Raw genomic sequence first — 18,527 nt, 5'->3', positions numbered from 1 at the left:
TAAAATTAATATCACTTGTTTATTTTTAGTTTTCTTAAGATTGGCCCCAGAAAAATTTAAATTACATATATGGCATATATATTACATATGTTTCTACTGAACAGATAGATATTTCTCTTTCCCATGCTGGAGTTATGACCTACAAAATGGAATTCCCAAGTTTGGTCAGCTAGGAGAGATCTGGGGCATCTCTTCTGCTACAGGGAAAAGTGGGGCTCATGTAGCACACCCCCTCTCATGAGAAAGCAAGCAGCAGCCTCAGGGAAGGAGGCGGTTGAGTGGGCACAACCATCTGTAAGAGGAGAGGAAAGAGACTAGACACTCTGATTCCAGCCGGTGGTTATAAAGATGGGCATGTGGGGCCAAAGCTTTACATGCCCACCCTCTTCCCCAACACCTTTGCTCCATTCATGGTCACAATCATTGTCACCTGATGAGTTTTTGAGTTAAGGAGGGTCCTCCATATAATCACATGACTTGTGTCCTTACAAAAATGATATCATAACGAGCAAATACTTTGATCAACATGAAGATTACCTTTTCTGCATAAGTAATTGAGAAATAGTTTCCACCAGGTTATAATCTCCTGATGTACACAACTATCTACAATAATGACGAGCCCAAGTGGATATTTCCAAAAAGGAAATGTTTGATAAATATCAGATTATCAGCTAATGAAATTAGTATTGTTGGAAAAATACTGCCAAAATAGGTTATATTCTGTGTTTTTGGAGCAGAATCATAGCTTGACAGAGTTTCTGGAACAGGAAACAAGCAAAAATCAACTCAATGTGTCTGTCTTTGTCCAAAATTTCCAAACATCTATGAACAAAATGTACTTAAGTATTATTACCTAAAAGTCCAATAAAAATTTTATACTTGTTTATACCTACCCAATTCCTTTCCCAAGTACTAGATGTAAAAAAGTTTAACTGTGTAATGCTTGACACTTGGTTTCTGATTGCTGTCCATTCATATGTGACTTAAAGATGCCACTAATTTCACTCCACTCACCTAAGAAACGAGCGCATCAACGTTACAACTTTTTTTTTAATATTTTGCATTGCACCAAGGTTTCTTTTTTTTTTTTAAATATATTTTATTGATTTTTTACAGAGAGGAAGGGAGAGGGATAGAGAACTAGAAACATCAATGAGAGAGAAACATCGACCAGCTGCCTCCTGCACAGCCCCTACAGGGGATGTGCCAGCAACCAATGTATTATACATGCCCTTGACCAGAATCGAACCTGGGACCTTTCAGTCTGCAGACCGGCGCTCTACCACTGAGCCAAACCGGCTTCGGCCTAGGTTACAACTTTTATGACCACACATTACCACCATGTATATGTATATAGTGAGTAGAATATAACTTGTTAATTATTCAAGGCAGTGCAGAATGACTTGTTCTTGCATCACTAATCAGGTTCCCTCTACAACACTAGAGTCTAAGAAGTCAAATTTTTAAGACAACAACATGGGAGGGGGCTGTTAAGACCACAGAATTGCCAGACAGGATGCTTTTCTAGACCTTTGGCTTTGGAGCCTGACAGAGGAATGGGCCTCCCCCTACTAGTTGTTTACAATCAATATTCGACTCCTCTGGATACAACAGAATACTAAAGGCCAGTTTTGCAGACAGTCTGTTATTTTATTGCACAGATTTCACTTGAAGAACAAAATGCACCATGAGTGTTTGGAGAAGTCTGGGGTCTCAGATACCGATTCGCCGTCAGTGTTTACACCCGTAAAGCCAATTTCGACAGTACAATTTATGTTAAACACTAATCACTTCAAGATGGCTAACAGAATGAAAACAGAGACAATAGCTTTTAAAATGTGTTACGTTGAAGTATATGCATGTATAGAATTAAAGAGTACATCAGACAAACTGGAAATCAAAAACATTTTTGTGCAATGCCAGTTAGAGTTATACTTACGTGTGCTGTTATTTATCATATAATGAAAGTCTATTTGGTTCATTTCCTTCATACTGAATTGAGAATTTCAGGAAAACCGTGGTTATAAAAATGATCTTGAAAAAAATATGTACAGATAAATGTAAAATCACAAACTAAAAAAAAAAAAAAAAAAAAAAATCCCCACCCTTTGCCCTCAATTTACAAAAGGGAAATTTTCCCATGAAGGGAAAGTTCCACGATTCCCTTCCCTCCCCCACCCCGTGTCCCCAATTCTATCTTTTTCTAGCTTATGACTAAGTGACCTCGGAGCTGAAGAGGAGGCAGGGAACAGAGAGGCATCTTTATGAGGCTCCCAATGTCATTTGTAACAACAGTTTGAAAAATGTCTTTTATTTCTCTCCCCCACACCCAACTCAGCAATGTTTGCAAGATATTTGAAATTTAAAGAGAGAGAGAGAGAGAGAGAAAAAAAAAAATACATAGTGGTGTAATTTTTATGGGCAACAAAAGAATGCCCAAGAGCTAACAGTGGGCAAAACCATGAGAAAATCATGTGGGCATTATCTGAGCTAAAGATTTATTTTATAAGGCAACAAAATGGGGGGAGGGGGTGTTAAGACTACAAAATGCCAGACAGGATGCTTTTCTAGACCTTTGGCTTTGGAGCCTGACAGAGGAACAGGCTTTTCCCATCTGTGGTGAGCAAACCTAGGGCCCTGGGCCCAGCATCTACAGCACCTCCGCGGGCAGGCCAGCCGCTCTCTTATACGTGGGCACTCTTGGCGTGAGTGGGGGAGCTGGAGCCCGAAGAGTAGTAGAAACGGTTTTCACCAAAGGCCTGCGCATCTCCAGAGCAGCAGAGGATGACACTGCCACCCACGAGGCAGAGAATGGCACCGATCCAGCCCGCGTACAGGGAGTAGCCAAAGCTCACGATGGTGGTCTCTTGGTGGGCGCACACAGGGAACCAGATGGTGGCAACAATGGCGCAGAGAGCTGGGGAGACATGGAAAAGGCTGTGAGTGGGCATACCCATCGCATACCAAGCGCCGTGGGCAGAATACACCTCCCTCCACACACATGCCTCTGGCTTCCAACCAACTCCAGGAAACTCCTCACACACAGCTCTGCCACCCCCTGCCATCTGAACCTAAAGGTTTGCATCTGTAGAATAAGTTGACCAAAAGCTGGTGTCAAACTGCTAGGTCCTTACTTTTTCAACAGGTGAGAGACAAGGAACTCCAATGTAAACACCTAGTAATACATCATTTAAGTCCAAAAATATGTATTTGTATTTGTTGACATGTCTTGACTTTATATACCTATAGTTATAATTCTATTATTGCACTTAACTAATTGGGTTATAACTACCTCTTTACATGTCCATTTTCCATTCAAAGTACTGAGCTCCTTGACAGCAGGGAACATGTCTCATCTTTGTAAAGTCGGTATTTAGCTCAATCCATACGAAGCACATTATGTGCTCAGTGTATACCAGTGGAATGACTGGACAACCTGAGCTATCCAGAAATGAGAATCAAGATAATGCCCAACTCAATTCCCCACTCTATTTTTTTTTTCAATTTAGTCAGCCCACATTACAAAGACCTAAAAAAAGCTAAGAAAATTCTCTTACTGTGGTGAATTATTACTAGACATCTGTGGAGTCTCAGCTAATAGTTTGCATTTGTATTATGTTGTTCACAATCACAGAAATCTCGGCACACAAATCAACAGTTCTTGGAGCAAAAGAATTACCCACCCAAGGGTTTTATGGTAATAATATTTGCTTTCATGGATCACAATGGTAGAAATGTACGTTCTTGCACCAACCAATCTAACTTTCAGATTTGGTTTAGATTTTAAAGAATAAGTTAAGAAATCACCTCTATCTCATTTAGTTTTTCTCCTCCTCCTAAACGAAGTAGCAAAACAAGGGCAGGCAGGAGCCTATAAAGCAGTGATTCCCAAAGTGGTCTATATCGACCCCCAGGGGTCTATGACAACCTGCAAGGGATCTACGTCAGCGAAAAAAAATTTGGGGGTCCATGAAATGAAAATGGGGTCCACGATAGTGGATCTCAACATACACTGATAATACCTATTTACTTACATCATATTATCTTATAATATAAAAACATATAAATTATTTATAAAAGTACCTATGAAGTAAAAAATTTATTATATATGTTTATAAAATTGTGTAAGTTGTAGGATAAAAACCTGCACATAATGATATACCAGTATCATCTTGTTACAAGCATACGCGCAGTAAACATTCTTGCCAATTTTTGTCTCAAAGCTTCGCGAACTTGCACCGACTTGTTCAATTCGTCACTCTATAAATATGAATGTGAGAAAAATATGTTCATTCGTTTCCTGAATCTTGAATAGGAAAGTGCTGAGAAAATATTTAAAAAAATATAAACTGGTAGTTTATCATACAAATTATAGTGAATCAGTGTTATTTTGTTTGAGAATGCCGGAGAAAAGTAGGTACATTATTTTTTATTAAATTTTAACACTAAACTTCACTACAGTTAGAAATTTACAAAAAAAATCAATATCAGGTAAGTAGGGGGTCTACCCAAAACCGAAAAACATGGCAAGGGGTCTACGGCACAAACAAGTTTGGGAACCTCTGCTATAAAGACTTGAAACTCTTTTAAACCTCTAGCCCAGCACTGTCAAATAGGTTAGGCTTGACCATTTCTCATGAAGCTTGTGAGACTGAAAAAGCAAACTTTGAATTCTAATTAATTTACATCTAAATGACCACATGTGGCTAGTGGCTACTATATTGAACAACACAGGTCTTGACAAAGTAACTCCATAATTTCCTTTGTTAACATCTAATTTTTCACAACTATAAGCAGGACAGAAATTTTAGTTAAAGCTTTAAGTTAGAATGGCATATTAAGGTTGACAGATCAAAATAATAATAATGAGGTTTCCAATAGTTAGCCAGAAAGCCTTCAATAAATTCTAGAAAGGCATTTCAGTGTTTGCTACCTGTGGTGCCCTTGTCACTTTCAACTCAGCAAGCTTATTCTGATTTCTACTCATACTGAGTGATTTTCTAACTTCCCTCTATACCACAGAGAAGAAATATAATTTTTCTTTAACACAGCACTCAAATCTAACAGCACCGTATATTAGTTCTAAACTAAAGAAAAGCTTTACCCATTCTCAAAGACCTTTAAACTATCATCACACTTCCTTTTTATAAGATAGGTTTTTGTTGGAAACAGATTAAGTCTAGACCCACATAAGCTGGGTTTAGATACACCTAAATAGATGTGATTCCTATCCTTAAAAAGTATAGATCCCAAGAAGTCAGAGGAAAGAGTAAATTTGGGTTTGAATGGCTCAAATTGGATAACAGCCTAAATTCACTCCATTAATTGTGAACTAGTCACATATTTAAGTTTAGATAGACTACCTAAAAAGCTAAAATCTATCCATATTCTAATGGATGCCTTTTTCCTAAAGAGTGAGACCAATCATGCCTGCTTTTTTAATATTTTTGTATAAGATACCATGAGATATATTTTCTTTCTGTGACTAGAAAGTTCTCAAGAAGACCAATGTTAATAAAATCTTCCCTTTCCAGCCCTGGGCTTTTAACATCTGAGATACAGGGGAAAGTCTTTTTCTTTCTCTTTTTCTGGCCACAGATTCCAAATCCGGCACTCTTGAGAACTGCTTGGCTATTGTTCATGGTCATACTCTCAGGGAGGCATAGATAAAAGCCTTTTTTCTTTATCAGAGCAAGGGACAGAATCCTCTTCTAGAGTATTTTGGCCAGAGAGAACTGCTCTCGTCTTTGTATCAATACACAATCCAGCTACAAACCCTTAGACCCCCAAGTGAGAAGTCATCTGCCATGGGCAAAGACATCCATATAGTGGCTTCCAAACACCCAAGCGGATTAGGGGGGAAAGGAGGGGAGTGTGAAGCTGAATTCCATAGGACAAGATGATTTGATTCCCAAACAACTGATTTGGTTCACTCAAGCCAATATTTCCTATAACAGTTAACTGGCTTCCAAACAGCAGTGTATGCTTATTGTTAAATTAAGTTTCATATTTTTTTATTCTTTATATTTAAACATAACACACACACACACACACACAAGCATTCTCCACATTTCATGTAAACCTAACCTAACTTTCAGATTTGGTTTAGATTTTGTAGAATAAGATTAGAAATTATCTCTCCTTTTACTTAATTCTTCCCATTTTCCTAAGCAAACTAAATAAACAAGGTTATCTTCATATAGGGAAAGAATCAGGCTCAATAAATATTCCAAAAGTAATCATCAATCTTGATTTTGAGTGTTTTGAGGGTTTTATTAAATTTTATTCCAATATAATTAGAAAAAGGAAAAATCAGGAAAATGTCTAAACATTTAAATAATAAAACCTACAGGACTGGATGAGTGAATGGGTGAATAAATGGACAGACAGGCAGATGAATGAGAGATGGTCTCATTTCAAATCTACTTTCCACTTTGTTCACATCAAAGCTGACTTCCTAAATCATTATACCTTACCCATGACTTACCTCATTAAAGATTGCCTTCTTTTATAACCTTTGGCAAAACAAGGCAAATGCACACCCGCAGGTTCTTTACTTCCTAGCAGATAAATGAACTCTGTGTGGAATTCCTGTGGCTCTCAAAGATGAACCACATCAAAACCACTAAAAGATGACAGACTGCCACACAACATGAAAGGAAATGAGAGGTTCACTGGAAACAGTGACCTTCAATTGAACTCACAGTGAAGAATGTTTACAAACTAAGAAAGGAGAATTTAGTCAACTTCAGCAGTGGTTTGAGGGAAAGGGGGATCTATTTTATTCAATAAAGTTAAAAATCCAAGTCATTACTCAACTAAAAGATGTGAACCAATAGAACTGGCAATAATTTTTAACTTTCTTAAAGACGTATAAGATGAGAGAGAGAGAGAGAGAGAGAGAGAGAGAGAGAGAGAGAGAGAGAGAGAGAGAGAGAAAGGTCCTCTTGTTACTCAAGAAAAACTGTAAATGTTTTTCTTTAAAAGTCACAGTTACTTATAAGGTAAAGAAAATTGAAGAAACATAAAAGGAATTTTCATTGCTTTTCTCTTATGTCAACAGAATGTGTTTTTAAATTAAGTCTCTAAAAACAGGACAAGGGAGTTTTAATACTGATTTTTCCATTTGTTTTCTTTTCTACCTTCAGCAAATGCAATAGTTAACTGAACAGGGCCGGGGGGGGGGAGGGGGGCGGGGGGAGGCCAGCGGGGAGAGTACAAGGTGAAAATTGGGGATATTCTTAGCTTCAAAAACAAAAGGAGAGAAGGGAGAAAAAAAGCTTCCCTGTGTACATATAGATTCACCTGGACTTGGTCCTCTACAAGTAAAATTCCTTGCTCTTCATTGAATAAAATTGTTGGCCTCTCTTGATAAGTTTCAAATAATGTGATACAAAGGTGTTTTTTAATTAATAGAATACACCCTTATTAAAAGTTAGCAATGATCTTGATGTAGCCAAACACAGAAAATATTTCGAATAATATAATGAAATAATTTTAGAGCAATGAAATGTAAGTGTAGTGTTTAGTCCCTTTAGGAAATAGATGGCAAATAAGTGTGATGAAATAAAATAAAATTGGTACAGGTATGTTTGGAGGTAACAACAAAGAAAAAGCCACATAACAGACAGACAAACAGACAAACAGATGCAGAAAGACAGAAGAACACCAGACTGATATTTCTTCCTCCAGCCATGAGCACCTCTGTTCTCAGGTTTTGTCATTTTCAATATGAAGCACTGGAAGGATTGAAAACATCATTTCTAACAGAAAGCAATATTTTCATTAAAATCACTTAAATTAATCTGACTTATATTAGTAATACTGGAAAAAATCTTCCTTGATATTATAGCTGAGATTTGCTTCCAAAAAAAAAACAATAAGCTGGGAATTGGAAGAAAAGGAGAAATACATGGCTGAAGCCAGTTGGCCATGACTTGATCAATTTTTAGAATAAGTTTGGGTGCATGGGGGTTTATTAGACTATTCTTTCTGCTCTGTGTATGTTTGAAATTTTCCATAATAAAAACTTATTTGAATCCCCTTCCATTTAACATTTTACAATATACTGAACATCATCTTCTACAATCCATAGTATGATTACATACAGTCTAAGTAGCAATCAGCATCAGCTTTTCACAAAGAGGCCAGTTAAAACTCAAGGCAACAAGAGATTCTAATGAGCTGTTGGTTAGATTCATATTTATTGGTTTCCTTATAACTTGAATTTAGAAAAAGTTTTCTCCCTTTTTCATTTATCATTCTCTAAGTTTTGACTTAAGAAAACATAGCTGCCAAAAGGCATATTCCTCTTATGTAGACTTTTATGACTATCTAATTTTTACAACAATCATCAAGTCAATGGAATATATGAGTACATTATTTTCCTGGCCTGCTTTCAGCACTTCTATTCCACACATCATTATCTTTTTTTTTCCTATAACCTTTTTTAAAAGTCAGTCTCATGGTTACTTGTTCATTTTAATCACAGAATTTAGAGACACCAGAGACCTCACAAAGCAGTCAATTCCTCCAATTTTACTGATAAGATCATTTTAAGCCACAACCATACTAAGATGCCACATCCTGTCCATTATCCATATGAAATTTGATTTAAATGAGGGACTTGTCTGTATAAAACTAATGCGTTTGGATGAAGATTTTTCTAACAATTCTCTTAAGACTCCACAATTAAGGGCAACACCCAAGAATCCCCATTCCCATAAGACTTCCGATTCTGCGTGCAGGACAAGCCCAATCTGTCCCACATTTGCACACACCCTTTATTTTGCTACAATTTCATTATTAACCTGTAAGTTCTGAGTTAAAACAACTTTTTTCCAATACAAATAGGATTCCTGGATCCATATTTTTAAAAAGGAGAGAAGATTAAAGGATTCCATTAAAAAGGAAAATACATTTCCTTTCTTTCCATTCCTACCCCATCTCCCCAAGAAAGACCCAAATCAAGTACTCTCTAACTTATAGTGAGATGATCTTTAGACTGAATCAGAACTGAGCCTGAGTGTTTTCAGCTGAGTAGCTTAATGTGGCTTTTTATAATGGGACTAGAGGCCTGATGTACAAAATTCGTCCAAGAGTAGGCTTTCCTTCTTCTGGCAGCTGGCACTGGCTTCCTTCTAGCACCCGGGCCCCGGGCTTCCCTTGCAGTCCCAGCTTCATCCAGAAAGTCATCCAGAAGGACATCCGGTCTAATTAGCATATTGTGCTTTTATTATTAGAGAGAAGCGAAAACTCCAGCTTCTGATCTCTACACTCTGGACCTGGAAATGATTATGCTCAGTGAAATAAGCCAGTCAGAGAAAGACAAATGCCATATGCTCTCACTTACATGTGGAATGTAATGAACAAAATAAAGTGACCAACAACATAGAAACAGAAGCCTGGATACATGAAACAGACTCACAGCTGTCAGAGGGGAGGGGTTGGGGGGGGGGGAATGAATGAAAAAAAAAAGGTGAAGAGATTAAGAAAAAAAAAAACAACCTTATAAACCATAGGCACAGACAACAGGGCAGGGGGGTGGGGGGTAGGTGGAGGTGCGAAAAGGGGAGATAAATGGAGAAGAAGAGAGACTGCTTTGGGCGATGGGTACAGGATGCAGTGTGCAGATGATGTTTTGTAGTGTAGTTTTCACTTGAAACCCATACGGTTTTACGGCCCTATGTCACCCCAATAAATTCACTTAAAAAAAAAAAAAAAAAAAAAAAGAACTTACATATGTCAATTCACTTTTCTTACCAACTTCAGAAGAAGGCATTGCCGTACTCATTTTATATAAAGGTTTAAAAACACCAAGTAACTGCCCCAGTTTGCATAGCTGGAGAGTGGTAAACCCGAAATTCAGGATAGTTGGTCTGACTCCAAATGATAAGATAGAGCGCAGATAGGTCTTGTGAAAAACCCACATGCGATTCGCCTGGGCTGCACTCTGCTCTGGAGAGCCTGCAGCTCCTTGATCTGCACTCAGGGTTTAGGAAGCCAGCAGCACCAGGCTCCCGTTCCTTCCCGCACAGCAGGAACCAAATCCTCACATCATTGAACTTACTCTGCTCAGAAGATAAAGCTGTTGGACAACAGGCAACATGTTTTAAGCTTTTGGGAAAATAATGAAAGATCCTCAGTGTCACAAAAACAAACAAACAAACAAACAAACAAAAGATCCTAATTAACAGTGTTTACAATTCCCATACCAAGATTAACTTTGCCACTGTTTCCAGTTCCACTGGCCCCTTTGGTCAGCGACCGCATCTCAGCGGGAGTGCCAGGGGCGGCCCTCAGAACACCGCATGAGCCCAGCACGGCTTCTCCCGGCCAGGGAGAGCCACAGAAGCCAATCCAGAGCAGCACAAAGGGAGCCTTCACTCTCTCTCGCTCCTCCCACCCTCTGCCGACAGGGAAAACAAGGCACTCGGGCTCCGTGGAGAGAAAACCTAGAGGAGACCAGCAGGTGCCACACTTGAGACAATGAGCTTTACATTCCCAGAGCTAGCTCGTTCCAGGCCAACCCAAAGGCTGGTGGACACCCCCTGAGAAATAAATCCGCACGGGGCAGTCAAAGAGGAAGCAGGTAACCCTGGAAATGCAAGGCTGCAAGAGGGCAAGGAGCGGTGGTACCCTCCCTCCAGCCCTCACAGTGAGGGGCCAGAGAGGGGCAGCCCCCCTGGCGTTCAGATCTCTCAACACCTCCTCCATGGGCAGCAAACAGACTGAGGAACTCACACCACTACTCAGCCTTACTTCGCTTTCCTTTCTTCGATTCTGAATACATCCCCCACCCCATTTGTAAAAGGTAAAGAAAGTTTCAAACAACTGATTGTTATTTTTTTCAAATAACCCTTCTTATTCAACTGGACAATTCTGCTGTTTTTAGGGATTTTATGAAATACCACGGTGCCACATCCTGGCCAAGGTGTGTGTGTGTGTGTGTGCCTTGCTTTTCTGTCTTTATTTTCCACAGGGTTTGAGTTTGGTTGTGTGGGGGGTTTTAACCTATGCCCTTACTTGTGGATATTCTGTGACACTTACATGGAAGGCCAGGATTTCTAAAATGAACCCCGAACACAACGGACCCAGCTTTGGCTCTGCATCCTCAGTGCCCAAGAGAGAGCCTTCTGGACTCTATGAGAAGGAGGAAAGTCACAGACACAGGCAAATGTCTAGGATGAGAGGGGTTTCTTCTGGGTTCTACTAACCAGTTTACTTGTACAGCTTTCAGAGGTCGGAAAGGGAATCCAGATACAAAGATCTGACTGTCAAATGGCCAGTGTGACAGGCATTGAGCACAGTCCTATGCACTGAGAGGTCACTGGTTGAATTCCTGGTCAGGGTACATGCCCAGATGCCTAGGGTTTCAGGCTGCATCCCCTGGGAGCAGGGAGCAGGGGTGGGAGGGTGAGTGCAGGAGGCAGCTGATATCTCTCTCTCTCTCTCTCTCTCTCTCTCTCTTTCTCCCTCCCTCTATCTTTCTCTCTCTCTAAATCAATAAAAACATATTTTTTTAAAAGTACCCCTGTGAGTCAGACGAAGCACTTGGTGCTGATTGTATGCTTGATGTGTCACTCCCACACACATTCTTTGTGCAACCAAATGTCCATGCCCAGATTCTTCTCTGGAAATCGCAGTCGTATTCTGGTCTTTTTACTCTTGTTAATACACACACACACACACACACACACACACACACACACCTCCTCAGAATTCTCCGTGGCTTCACAAGTCCCTGAAAACCTCCATTCCTTTGCCATCTTGTAGTGGTGTCATCTCATGTCCCCTCATCTCACTGGCGTCACTGTGGGTGAACATCACTAAGTGGCAATGGCCCAGACAGAACCCTGTTCTCTCACCCGTTCCCCTCAAGCACAGAGTCTGATACAGTTTGGGGACAGGCAGTCCTTGTCCAAGGAGACCTTGACCATATATCTAACCCATAAGCACACGAGTTTCTCCTCAATGATGTATCAGTCCATTTTACAACAAGAGTTCTTAAAACTTATGTCTTCTATTAGGATTTAAAATGTGTTGATGAAATTTGCATTCAAGGAAAAAGTAGAGAGAAATGAAATCACTGAAGAGGATGGAGCTAGAAAGACCTTCCCTAGGTGCTTAAATCAAGCCCTCTGTGTGTGGGAGCAATCAGCAAAACTGAGCAAGTGCATGCCATTTTCTGGGTGAGGATTATCCCTCGCTCCTATCTATGACCACCTTCCCCCTAACTGTCAAACCCCATCGCTGCCGGCTTCCTCTGGTCTGGCTTAGGCGTCTTCCAATGTGTGTGCGCAGGGTGTGCAGCTCTTTAAGATGAGCACATGACACACTCTATCAAGATGCTTGGGTACTCTCAGAGCAGAGACTGGCATTGTTTTCCATAAGCCCCAGTGTCTACAGTGAGTGCTCGATGAGTGAAAGATTGAATTATCACCTAGTGGCCTAACCCTCTCAACATCTTACTTTTCTTTTTCTTTCAAACATATTTTTATTGATTTCAGAGAGGAAGGAAAAGGGAGAGAAAGATAGACACATCAATTATAAGAGAGAATCATTGATTGGCCACCTCATGCACAACCCCCTTGGGGATGGAGCCTGCAACCCGGGCATGTGACCTTGACCGGAATCAAATCCCAGACCCTTCAGTCCACAGGTCAACACTCTATTCACGGATCCAAACCAGCTAGGGCAACATCTTACTTTTCCATCGCCCTCCTCTTTCTCTATTCTTTCTTGATACATTAACTGAAGTTCTCAATCCTTACTACAGGTAAGAGTCACCTCACAGGTAGTTAGGATGTCGTAAAGTATCTTTGTCTGGCTTTATACCCAGAAATTCTGACTCAACGAAACCTGCTGTGGGACCTGGGCACAGGTATTTTCAAAAAGGAATCCCCTGGTGAAATCTGACTGAAGAGCCACTGTGTAACCCTTTTCCGCCCTTCTGGTCTCTTCCTTAGGCATTTCCTACCCTCAAAATTCTTTCGTGCCTTTTGTTTGTTAACTTATGTTCATGTTCAGTAACCTCTGCCTCTCCCCCCTCCCACCACCACCACAGATAGGACTTTCTCCGTGAAACATAAAGAGGTACACATTGAGGGGGTTCTAATCCACAGAGGATTCCTTGGCTTGCTTTCATGCACCTCAAACTGGATGAAGCAACAGGAAGATCTGACATTCATCACGTTTCCTGGGAGTTGGGTGCCGTCTTACCCAACAGAATGAGCAGAACCCCAGCCAGCTGGGCCCGCCGGTACTTGGCGACCCCAGGCTCATGGCCCATGCGGATGCAGGGGAGAACTGTCAGCAGCAGGAGGATGGCCGGCAGGCCCAGGACCGAGGCTGCAATCATCAGGGCTCGGCAGGCCTGCACGTAGCCTGCAAGCAAGAGAGCAGACAGGGCGGTTAGACCAAGGGAACCCTCGGATCCTGAATCCTGCCTCTAGGGAAGTCGGTCCCACTTGCCTTCCTCCCTCTTGCCCATTCCAGGTCTTAGAAGGTGTTAAATGTTGTCCATGACCACGTCACATGTTCAACGTTTAAAGTGATTCGATGACCAAAAAAGGGAGGTTGAGGGCTGGACAGACTGAATGGGGATCCCAGGTTTAGGCCACTTGTCCAAGCTTCCGGGATGAAGGGGCCAAGAGTCCAATTATTATATCACCTTGTGAACGATTCAGAATAAAACTCAGGTCTTCCAAAAAGCCTTCTGCGAGGGCTGCGCTATTGGTTCCAGTCTCTTGTTGATACACTCAACCTGTATGACCTTGGGCAAGTTACTGAACTGCTGTATCCTCAATTACAGAGTGAAAATAATAATAGTACCTACATTTCTCTAAAAGAATTCAACTAAGATTAAGTTAGTTAATTCACACAGTGCTTAGAACAGTGCCTAGCACATGCTAAGAACGCTAAAAAGGTTAGCTATGATTAACTGGTGTTCTTACTCCATTATCACTACTTTAAAGACATCCCTCCAGCCCTAAGGATTCCTAGAGGGCAGACACCTGGAGTTAACACAGTGCCCACGATAAACGATGTAAACATACAGTTATAAATGAAAGAATACCTGAGCTAACTAATAAGAGAGGAGCAAAACTACCGGGGCTTTATGCTGTCATATAAAATGCCAGGCAACAGCTTTATTAAGAAACAGATTACAATCTGTTCAATATTTATGTAAAATAAGTCTGACAAGATACTGGAAGAAGCTGGCAAACTTACATACATTGTTTCTCATTAAGACACTCTCCCTCCTTAAAAAAAAAAAAAAAAAAAAAAAAAAAAAGATTGTATTTATTAATCTCTCTTTTTGGCTCAGAGCCAACTGGAGCTAGTGGCATGACCTCAGAGAGGCAGAGTTATTGACAAAGTCAAAAATCGAGCCCCAACTTCTGCCTCACTTGCCCGGAGCCTCAGACCAAATCTGGCCAGCCTGCCCTGTGCCCCAAAACACAACTGCAGGCAGCACTGTCTCTCAGCAGGATATGCCCTGCCAGAATTCAGACTCCACAAGGGCACGCTCCAGACCACTGTCCATCCCAGCTTCTCATGAATTAAAGGAACTAATCAACCAAATAGCTATTGACTGGAACATCCGCAGAGAGGACCCACAGGAAGTCTGAGGCAGGCCCTCTGACCACAGCCCGATGTCCCCTCCCCCCGCCCAGCCCTTGTAGGAGAGCGGGGCTGACACATGCTCGGCTAGAACATGAGGTTCTGAAAATCATGACGCAGGCTGTCCACGTGCTAGGTGGCAAGGCCATGTCTGGAAATCAAAGAGGGAGACTGAGCTCTGCCCCTGTCGCCACCCAAAGTACAAGGGACAGAGAAAGCAGGAAGGATGAAGCCCTCCCTAAAATGCACTCCCCTCGGTCAGAGGGTCTGTGTTTCTTTGAAAATAAACCACTCGGCACTGACTGCTTAGTAAACTTAATTTCAGAAAAAGGAAGCAGGGAATAATTTTATGCTTCAAAGTTCCTACAATATCTTGCCTAGCTTCGAACAAAAAATTTATAGCTACCTTTTATAGAGTGTCTACTATATCAGAAGAGTTTTACATTTCTCATCTCGTTTAATCCCCAAACAACTCTGAAAGATAGGGGGTTGGTTTGATTTTAACTTTTAAAAGAAGTCAACTGGGATTCTCAGTGGCTAGTCACTTGTTCACATCACCCAGACTGTGAGCACGGGATCCAGCGCAGGATCAGAATATGGCCATGGTCTGCCTACACCGGCATTAAGTGAAGCTGGGACCACACCCGGGTCTTGGGAGCTGTCATTCTAAAAGCCCAAAATGGAGCAACGGATAGTGAATGGAGGCCTGGAGTGCATGGTTCAGGCCTGCTGTGTGCCTGAGCAATGCTGGTTCCAGGAGCGGGTGCAAAGGAAGTAGGAGGTCGCTTATACCTTCAGGAATTCCAAATGCAGCAGGAGACAGGGACTTAGGAACATGAGCAAAAACCAAGTCAAAATGTGGTAAGCGCCAAAACCAGAGCAGCAAGGAGGAAGTGGGGGCGGCTACTGATTCCCAGGACAAGGACTAATTAAGGGAGGCTTCCGGGGTCATCAGAAAGGCTCATCCACGAGGAAACACACACACACACACACACACACGCACGCACGCACGCACGCACGCACACGCACACACGCACACGCACCAGCTCCTAGACTGGCAGCCTTGGGCCGAGTTTCTTCGCTTGTTAAGGAAATCGGGATATGCCTTATGCCTTTACACGAGCCCTGGGGGACATCAGACGATCATGTTCTATTGCCCAGGGCCCACACACCCGCCGGGCAGGGCAGAGACTCAGAGCAGAACCAGACGGGGCGCCCGCGACCTCGCCAATCACCCAGCTGGCTCCAGGTTTAAGTATGAATTGGAAAGGTTGCCCAGATTTTGCCAACCAGGCTGCAAGTGGCGATGGGACCCCTGGCGAGCATCACTCCCTCCTCTCCCCCATCAGAGACACAGCTGGCCGGGAGGGGGCGACCCTGAGCGGCGGGCTGTTCCGGGAGGGAGCACAGGGGCCTCCAGGGGCGCCGGCTCTTACCTGAGGCGGGAGGCTGAGCGGAGCAGCGGACGCCCCCACGGCGGCGGGGGCACGCGGGGGGCGGGGGTAAGACGGGTTCCGGGCCTGCGGGAACCGACCTCGCGAAGCCAGTGGGCCCTAACTTGCCAGAGCGCATCCGGGAAACTCGCTGGAGTGGTTGCGTCTCTCTCTCTCCATCTGCCTAGCATCTGGGGATGGAATCTAACGGGAAAGCTGGGCGCCTGGGGAGGAGGCCTGGCGGGGAATGAGGTCCTTCTTCTGCTCAGGCGACAGCGGGAGCGTGGGGTGGGCGAGGAGGCGAGAATTCACATGGGCTGCGTTTCCACTATGTGTCTCCCTCCGTCTCAGGCCATTGACTTCCCAGGGGGACTGGGCCAGGGGGCCACCCCCACCTTCCCAGATTCCAGATAAGAGAGCCGAGGCTGCCTAATTCCATTACAGCAGTGTTTCCCAAACTTCTCTCATGATGAGAATCACCTGGTGGAGTTGTTAAACTACAGATTCCTGAATCCCAGCTAAGAAGTGCTAAACTAGAATTTTTGGGAACATATAGGTAAAATGTATACTTAACTAGTGCCCTAAGCTTAAGTTGTAAACTTGCCCACACCTGGGAGCAACTAAAGCTCTAACTAAGCGTAGAGCACTAGTTAAAGTATACAATTTTACCTATATGTTAGCTTAGAGCACTAGTTAAGTATACAATTTTACCTATATGTTCCCAAAAATTCTAGTTTAGCACTTCTTATTGGGATACAGGAATCTGTATTTTAACAACTCCACCAGGTGATTCTCATCATGAGAGAAGTTTGGGAAACACTGCACTACAGCAAGGTGGGGGACTCCAGGTGTCCACACAGGCCCCATAGGCTTGAAGCCCCCAAAATGTTTTGTCTAGAAGCGCCCCCCCTCCCCCAGTCTGCCCAGAAGGTGAGGGTTTGGGGCCAGCCCCTGGCCTGGTGGGGGGTAGGGGGGTCCTTACCAGGCAGGATGAGGATGTCCACCAGGGGCTTGCAGTGGTACAGCCCCGTGGCCATGACGCAGTCCGCCCACAGCCCCTTGGAGCCCAGCTCGTCCAGCTTGCGGCACGTCGGGATGGTGTAGCCGCAGGTCACCACCCAGTCGTTGGTGGACGTGGTCACGATGATGCCGATCCAGCCCACGAAGCTCGTGACGAAGCCCACGACCTGCAGGCACGTGGCCACCATCGTAGCCACCCCGACGTCCCCGCGCCTTGGCCCCTCGCTAGCAGCTGTGCCCGCGCCCCCCGGGCTGGACGGCGCCCACCCTGGTCCTCCCTTTTCCCGCGATCGGCAGCCGCAGGCCCTCGACGGCCAGTGGCAGGGACGCCGGAGGCGGTGTCAGGCCGCGAGAGGCTGCGAACCCGGCTCCGAAGGATGGCGACGGCGCGCACCGGGGAGGGAGCGCACGGCTAGGACTGAGACCCGTGCGCACCGCGGACCGGAGAGCGGCTGGCAGCGCGCCCCGGCCCCCTCTTTAAACCCCTCCGCCCGGGCCGGGAGCGCCAATCGGTGACGGCCCTGGGCCGGGCCGGCCAATCGCCGGCCGGGGTCTGGGGTGGGGTGTGGAGGGGAGCGGGATGGGGGAGTTGGACAAGCGCACAGCCCGGCCCCCCGGGGCGCCTCGCAGTCCCTGTTGGAAAGTAAGATGATTCTATCCAAGTCTGAGACTCGCAGAGCGCCCGCCCGGAGGGCTCGCGCATCCGGCGCAGGCTCTGTTTTGCCGGGAATTGTTTCTCCTCTTGTTGCCTCTCTCATCTCTGTCCCCGGGTCCCCGCTGCGCTCCATCCCTCCTCAACTCCTTCCCACCGGAAAGCAGGGAAGGAGGCAGTACCCGCGCGGGCTCCCCGTACAGACCCTCCGCTGCATTCTGACGGATGAGCTGGGAATTGCCCTAAGGAGCACACCCAAAGCATTCAGTAAACCACAGTTAGTAGTAGAAAGAAAATGATACTTTCTTTCATATATATATTATTGATTTTTCACAGAGAGGAAGGGAGAAGGATAGAGAGCTAGAAACATCGAGGAGAGAGAAACATTGACCAGCTGCCTCCTGCACACCCCCCAATGGGAATGTGCCTGCAACCAATGTACATGCCCTTAACCGGAATCGAACCTGGGACCTTGCAGTCGGCAGACCGATACTCTATCCACCGAGCCAAACCGGTTTCGGCGAAAATGACACTTTCTCTAGCCCAAAATCATCAGAGCGGCTATGACCAGAATAATAGTGATAACACGAGCGACTCCCATTTATCCGGCTGTGTGGTGTACTTTGGTGCATGCATTTATATTTATGTAATATCTCATGAAATAGCTAATTAAATAGTTCTCCTAAAACCCCTTTATGGTGGGCATAACGGTTGATACATAACATACATGAAGAACGGGCATGGGAAAGGATACGTTGCACACTTCACACTGCTAGGAAGTAGACTCCAAGGACCCA

General features: G+C 43.9%; 1 protein-coding gene across 1 annotated transcript; it reads right to left on the bottom strand.

Moving 5' to 3' along the window:
• Positions 1-1,084: 1,084 nt before the first annotated feature.
• CLDN11 (claudin 11) lies at positions 1,085-17,528 on the bottom strand. The gene is made up of 3 exons (XM_084874149.1): positions 17,041-17,528; positions 13,222-13,386; positions 1,085-2,917 (listed from the first exon to the last, which is right to left on the bottom strand). Exons 1-3 carry the CDS (start codon positions 17,264-17,266, stop codon positions 2,685-2,687), a joined length of 624 nt encoding a protein of 207 aa, XP_084730275.1. The 5' UTR covers positions 17,267-17,528; the 3' UTR covers positions 1,085-2,684.
• Positions 17,529-18,527: the final 999 nt, after the last annotated feature.

The sequence above is a fragment of the Pipistrellus hanaki genome, assembly GCF_964339955.1.
Source record: "Pipistrellus hanaki genome assembly, chromosome: 2".
Classification (NCBI taxonomy): Eukaryota; Metazoa; Chordata; class Mammalia; order Chiroptera; family Vespertilionidae; genus Pipistrellus; species Pipistrellus hanaki.
The sequence above is the reverse complement of the archived record's forward strand: the minus strand, read 5'-3'. Positions and strand labels throughout refer to the sequence as shown.

What these genes read in the sequence shown, in the direction of transcription:
- CLDN11 (XM_084874149.1), bottom strand. Translation starts at nt 17,266, where the DNA reads ATGGTGGCCACGTGCCTGCAGGTCGTGGGCTTCGTCACGAGCTTCGTG. An exon ending in GGACATCCTCATCCTGCCTG is followed by an intron (nt 13,387 to 17,040) that starts GTAAGGACCCCC and finishes TCTTGCTTGCAG; the next exon opens with GCTACGTGCAGGCCTGCCGA. An exon ending in GGTTCTGCTCATTCTGTTGG is followed by an intron (nt 2,918 to 13,221) that starts GTAAGACGGCAC and finishes ATGTCTCCCCAG; the next exon opens with CTCTCTGCGCCATTGTTGCC.